This window comes from Podarcis raffonei, chromosome 13 (genome assembly GCF_027172205.1).
Source record: "Podarcis raffonei isolate rPodRaf1 chromosome 13, rPodRaf1.pri, whole genome shotgun sequence".
Lineage (NCBI taxonomy): Eukaryota > Metazoa > Chordata > Lepidosauria > Squamata > Lacertidae > Podarcis > Podarcis raffonei.
In genome coordinates, this window is record NC_070614.1 from 49,867,486 (window position 1) to 49,873,485 (window position 6,000).

The 6,000-nt window shown below is 51.3% G+C and overlaps 1 protein-coding gene across 1 annotated transcript; it reads left to right on the plus strand.

Annotated features, from left to right (window-relative positions):
• Positions 1 to 66: 66 nt before the first annotated feature.
• FITM1 (fat storage inducing transmembrane protein 1) lies at positions 67 to 3,435 on the plus strand. Its single transcript, XM_053362848.1, has 2 exons — positions 67 to 1,380; positions 2,716 to 3,435. The coding sequence occupies exons 1-2, from the start codon at positions 1,139 to 1,141 to the stop codon at positions 3,332 to 3,334; spliced, it is 861 nt and encodes a 286-aa protein (XP_053218823.1). The 5' UTR covers positions 67 to 1,138; the 3' UTR covers positions 3,335 to 3,435.
• The last annotated feature ends 2,565 nt before the right edge of the window (positions 3,436 to 6,000 follow it).

Below are 6,000 nucleotides of genomic sequence, written 5' to 3' on the forward strand. Positions count from 1 at the left end.
AACAGCTTGTAGACCCCTTCCTTCCTTCCTCCCTCCCTCCCTCCCTCCTTCCCCATGCCACTCCGTCTCTCACCCAGCAGCAGATAATGAAGGCTCCCTTTTCCCTTTCTAGAACGCACAGGGCACATTCCTTCCTGGGACGCTGCTTCTGGGGACCCTTCGCCATTTGTCTGATTGAGAAATGACAGCGTAGGGGTCATAGCAGGGCTTGATATTTTGCGGGGCGGGGTCTTTGCCCCTGGAAGATGCTGTGTGGTCAGCCTGGCCCCTGCCTCCCAGATCTTCCCCATTGCCTCTCTCCCCGCCCCCGGCCTTTCTTTTAGTCTCCTCAAGCGGCAGGTGGCTTGAAAAGGGAAGCGGGTGGAAATCCTCTTCTACATCCCTTCCCCAAACTGTATTTCCCCGTTTGCCATGGGGAGCTGGGTGTCCCGGGAGGCCCCCTTCCTGCCCATTGGCTCCCCCTCTGGGATACTTCCTGCTCTTCTCGCATTTGGGGGGGGGGAGGTCTCCCATCAGCTGCGCCTCTGATGCTCGAATGGTGATGGTAAGGTTTGTTTTGTTTTGTTTTGAAACAATAAAATATCTGGAGGTTTTTTGTTTTAAGTAGATTGAACCCCGATTCAATCTCTCTCTCTGGTTAAAGAGAGGAGCTGTTTTTTCCGGAAACCCACTCCCCCAGCATAGAAGGGGGAGGCTTGTAGGTCACGGGGTGGGGGTGGGGAGAAGAATCTCTTTCCTGAAATGTCTGCACACTTGCATCCAGCACGGGTGTCTGTGCAAACTGCAATTGCCGTCAATAAAAGCTGTTGAAATTTTCTTTCTCTTGGTTTCGGTTTTTAAAAAGAGGGGGAGGTTGGGTCTTTGTTTTTTTCTTCAACGTGCGTTGTCGCAGCGACACCCCCCCTCTCCCCACCCCAATTTTTCCAGTCTGCTTTGCTCTCCCCTCCTACTCCCGGTCAGCTGCTCACGCCAAACTTGGATTTGATCCCCACACCTGTCGTCGAGGATCAACTCTGGACGACGTTTCTCTCCGCAAGAGTTTTGTCTCTTCCCACCCCCCACCCACCCACCTCGGGTCGTCCCAAAGCCCAGGAGGGACGGGAGTCCTTTGGCATCTCTGGCTGTGCAGGTGGGGGGGATGGCAGAGGGATCAGGGGCCAAGAAGCCCTCCCTGCTGGCCAAGGCGGCCGGCTGGGCCCAAGCCGTTTGCCGTGGCCTTGTTTGTTTCTGGAGCAACCAGTATGCCTGGCTGCTGGGGGTGCCCTGTCTCCGGAGAGCTTACCACCTCTGGTTGGCAGCCGTGGTCATTTTTGGGCCACTACTGCAGTTCTACGTGAACCCCCGAGCCATCTTTGCCAACCACCATAACTTCTTCAACATGTGAGTGATCTTGGGGGGGTCTTAAAACATGTTTGTGGTTGTGTGCATGGGGGAGGAGGGCGGGAGACCGGCTAGGCAGAAAACAAGGCTTTGTATAGCAGCGATAAATCCCTGGTTCATCCACACCGAATATCCTGGGGTCAAGTGATGGCATCCGATCTCTGACGGCCAAATGCAGCCGTTGACTTGAGTTGCAGGGAATCTCTTCCCAAGGGCAGAATACTATCACACCAGGCGCTATTATCCCCAGTGCTGTTGAGCGCCGGTTGAAAAACCGGTTGTGCGTTCGGAGCTCAGCATAGCAAAGTTTCCGCAACTGTTCGTTTGGGGGTCATGCGTCACGGTATATCGGAATGGCTGACAGGTCCCAGACATCTCTAAAAAGATTCATATTCCACTATTCATTTTTAATGATTTTTGTTCAAGTTTTCACAATACAATATTATCTAGAACAGATAGAATAAAAAAGACGACAGGATAAAGGGAACAAGAAAAGGAGGCAGAAAAAGAACAGAAAGAGAAACATTAAATATAAAGGGGGGAAACTTCTGATTTTCCGTCATTAGAAAATGATTATTTAAGACATTCAGTCTCCATCTTCTCTGCTTTCTGCTAAGCCAGATTTCTTTTTAGCCAAAATGTCACAGTGCCCTCCATTTCTTCATCCCACGAGAAGCCCAAGAGGGAATCCCCAATTGTTACTATCCGTTATTAGTTATCCGTTAGTTCCCATTGCCATTCCTCCGTATTGGGAAATAGCATTTTCCCATCCATGTTCATGTTCACCTTTCTCCCCTGTGGCCACGTATTGGAAAAATATTCTGTATCCCCCCCCCTCCCCCGTTCACTTTCCTCAGGCGGGTTATGCTTCGTACGCAGGATGTTTGATGTACAGTGGTGCCTCGCAAGACGAAATTAATCCGTTCCGCGAGTCTCTTCGTCTTGCGGCTTTTTCGTTTTGCGAAGCACGGCTATTAGCGGCTATTAACAGCTTAGCGGCTTTAAGAAAAAGGAAACAGACTCGCAAGAAATCGCAAGACGTTTCGTCTTGCGAAGCAAGCCCATAGGGAAATATGTCTTGCGGAACGACTCAAAAAATGGAAAACGGGGCACCACTGTATTTGGGGTCTTGCCCATCTGTTTGCTTGGTGGCCCTATTTTGGGGGCCAGTTCTCCTGCCTTTCTCCATGGCCCGCAGCTTGGGGTTCCGCTTTTTGAGGTGTTTCACCTTCTGCTCCTCTGCTCTCCCCAATTTGGGCCAAATCCTGCATTGGGGCAGCGGACCGCCTTCCTGCCCCACCCTGCTAACTTTCCTCCGTTCTTGTTCCCTCGCAGAAAGTTTGTCCGGTCGGCCTGGGGCTGGACGTGCATTTTCCTGGGCGGCTTCATTCTTTCGGTGGTTTACCTGGCAACCCACCGGGTTCTGCTTACCTTGAGGCACCTCAGCCGCCTGGGCGTGGGGGCCGGGCTCTGGCTGGGGGCCACAGAGACCTTCCTCCTCATCGAAAACCTCACCGGCTACTGTTTTGACCCCGTGCCCGAGGGCATCCTGGTGAACAACCTCCCGGACAAGTGGACGTGTTTGCACGAGGGCCACACGTGGCACGGCTACGACGTCTCGGGCCACACTTTCCTGCTGACCTTTTGCTGCCTCCTGATGGTGGAGGAGACCTCCGTCTTCCGCCGCTACCTGGCCCAGGGCCACCCGGCCGGCGTCCCCCTGCGCCTCATCTTCCTCCTCAACGTCTTCCTCCTCGCCCTGTGGAACTTCCTCCTGGCCTGCACCGTGGTCTACCTCTACGACTACAGCCACAAGGTGGTGGGCGCCGCCATCGCCACCCTCTGCTGGTTCCTCACCTACCGCGGCTGGTACCGGTGGCGCTGGTCTCCCGGCCGGCCGGGAACGGGCCTCTTTGTCAAGGGGAGCCCCGGGGAGGCCAAGAAACGGAACTGAGGGCCCCCCCGCTCCCCCACCCCAGAAGGCAAAGGAGAACAACCAAGGGGTTTCTTCTCCCCCCTAGAGACAAATAAAGATGAGGCCTGCTCTGTTCTCTATTCGTTGTCCTGTGTGTGGTTTTTTTTTTGGGGGGGGGCTTGAAATTCAGACTACAAATGTAAGGTAAAGGGACCCCTGACCATTAGGTCCAGTCATGACCGACTCCGGGGTTGCGGCGCTCATCTCGCTTTACTGGCCGAGGGAGCCGGCGTACAGCTTCCGGGTCATGTGGCCAGCTCTGGCGAACGAGAGCAGCACATGGAAACGCCGTTTACCTTCCCGCCAGAGCGGTACCTATTTATCTACTTGCACTTTGACGTGCTTTCGAACTGCTAGGTTGGCAGGAGCAGGGACCGAGCAACGGGAGCTCACCCTGTCACGGGGATTCGAACCGCCGACCTGATCGGCAAGCCCTAGGCTCTGTGGTTTAACCCGCAGCGCCACCCGCATCCCTAGACTACCAATGTAGCGGGTGCTTAAGTTTCAAGACTTAATCCCGCATGCAGGTGGCAGACCCAAATTGTACCACTTCCCATGTTTTGAGTGTTTAAAAGTGTCGTAGAATCAGATGGGACCCCAGGGTCATCTAGTCCAACCCCCTCCAACGCAGGATTTTTGGGGACTCGAACCCACAGCCCTGAGATGTAGGAGTCTCATGTTCTGCTGACCTATCCCAGCTTTAAATAGGCCCCCCCCCCTTACATCTAAAATAGTTTTCCTCTTTTTGTATGCTACATGTTTGTTTAGATTTGTTTTAAATATAGTGCAGGGCAGGGAAGGAAACTGGTGTGTGAGGAGAAAATCTAGGCTCAGGTATATATTTTGTGCGCGTGAGTATGTGTCTTTAATAGGAGTTCCTAATCCTATGCTCTTCTACCACCTCACTGAGGACTAGATCCCTGTCAGCCCTCCATTTCCAGTGTTTCCCCTGCACAGTGTGTATGATCGGGTAGTTTCTGAGCACATACAGAGTCCCATTTCCTTCCCAGTGATCCAGACTTTCACCATTTTAATAAATGGTGGAAATGCCAGACCCGGAGCGATGCGCTCTGAAAACCACGTCAACCTGCTAAGAGTCTGCATGTAGACGTGTCTTAAAAGCTGACTTGGCTAAGTTGTACCAATTTCACACAATGCACACACAGCCTGTGGAACTCTCTGTACCAGGATGTTGTTCAGTGTTAGCATAATTGGGCTTTAATTATTTTTTTTTAGAAAACCCAGCCCGTGATATACATTGTTTTAATGTTGGTGGCTAATGTTCCACAACCAGTCCCAAAAGCACAGTCCCTGCTGGTTCAAGACAGCTGTGTTGTTTATCAGAAATCAAGCCGCCTCTCTCTGTCTCCTGCTGGGAAAAGACATTGGCCGAAAGTGGAAGGTCCCAGTTTGGCAATTTTAAGGCAGCTGATGCTCATTCACAAGCAGAGGGGGAAAGGCAGTCCCATACCACCACCAAAATAATAATAATAATTCTATTTTTTTAAATGGCTTGTTTGTTTTCCCTTCCTTGGCTGGTTGGATTATCTCGAGTCAGGAATTATACATTCCTCTTTCTCCTCCTCCTCCTCCTCCTCCTGGCCTAAAATACTCCAGAGAGCGATTGTGAGGATAATGGGGTGCAGAAAACCCCCCTAAACTTCATGGAGGCGGGACAAACGCACTCCACAACCTCTCATTTTGAAAAGCAACACCAGCTGGAAAACTGCACAAAGTTTGAGGTGCATTAGACAGCTGCAGAAATTGGTGCATGCCGCATAGAAGCACGGGGGAGCCCTACCCTCGGGAGGCAGTGTGGGCTAGTGGTCGGATCGGGCTGTGCCAAACGGCCGGAGAAACCGATTCAAACCCCGCACCTTCCAGTCCTCCTCTTTCGGGCTAACCTACCTCACAGGGCTGCAGTGAGGATCAAATGAAAGCAGAAGACAGAAGAACCATGTTTGCAGGCCTGAACTCCTTGGGGGGTGTAGGTGTATTAAAAAGTCATTTTTTAAAAAGCGTAAAATATATTCCCTCCTGGCATTCTTACACAGGATTGGGGGGGCACCTTCCCGTTTCACAGTGCAACCTCTAGGCAAGTTCTGCGCCCCACCCTCATCCCCTTTCTTTTTAAGAAATTAATAATTATAATAATTTTTATTTATACCCCGCCCTCCCCAGCCAAGGCTGGGCTCAGGGCGGCTAACAAGGAATAATAAAAACAATTTGAATGATTACAACTTAAAAACAAAATTAAAATACAACATTAAAATATTGAAACATTAAATTATTAAAATGTAGCCTCATCGCAGGAGGAGAAAGGAAAAGAAAAAAGAGGGGGAGGGAATCAAATTGGCTCCAAGCCAAAGGCCAGGCAGAACAACTCTGTCTTACGGGCCCTGCGGCAAGAAATCAGATCCTGCAGGGCCCTGGTCTCATGAGGCAGAGCGTTCCACCAGGCCGGAGCCAGAGTTGAAAAGGCCCTGGCTCTGGTTGAAGCCAATCTAACTTCCAATCTAACTTTAAATTGCTTTAAATATATATATATATTAGCCCATCAAGCATTGCTTGCACTGGTTGGCAGCATCTCAGTGTTTCAGTTGACGACTGAACTTCAGGGGTCCACCTGCATGCCCAGCAGATGC

What these genes read in the sequence shown, in the direction of transcription:
- FITM1 (XM_053362848.1), top strand. Translation starts at nt 1,139, where the DNA reads ATGGCAGAGGGATCAGGGGCCAAGAAGCCCTCCCTGCTGGCCAAGGCG. An exon ending in CACCATAACTTCTTCAACAT is followed by an intron (nt 1,381 to 2,715) that starts GTGAGTGATCTT and finishes GTTCCCTCGCAG; the next exon opens with AAAGTTTGTCCGGTCGGCCT.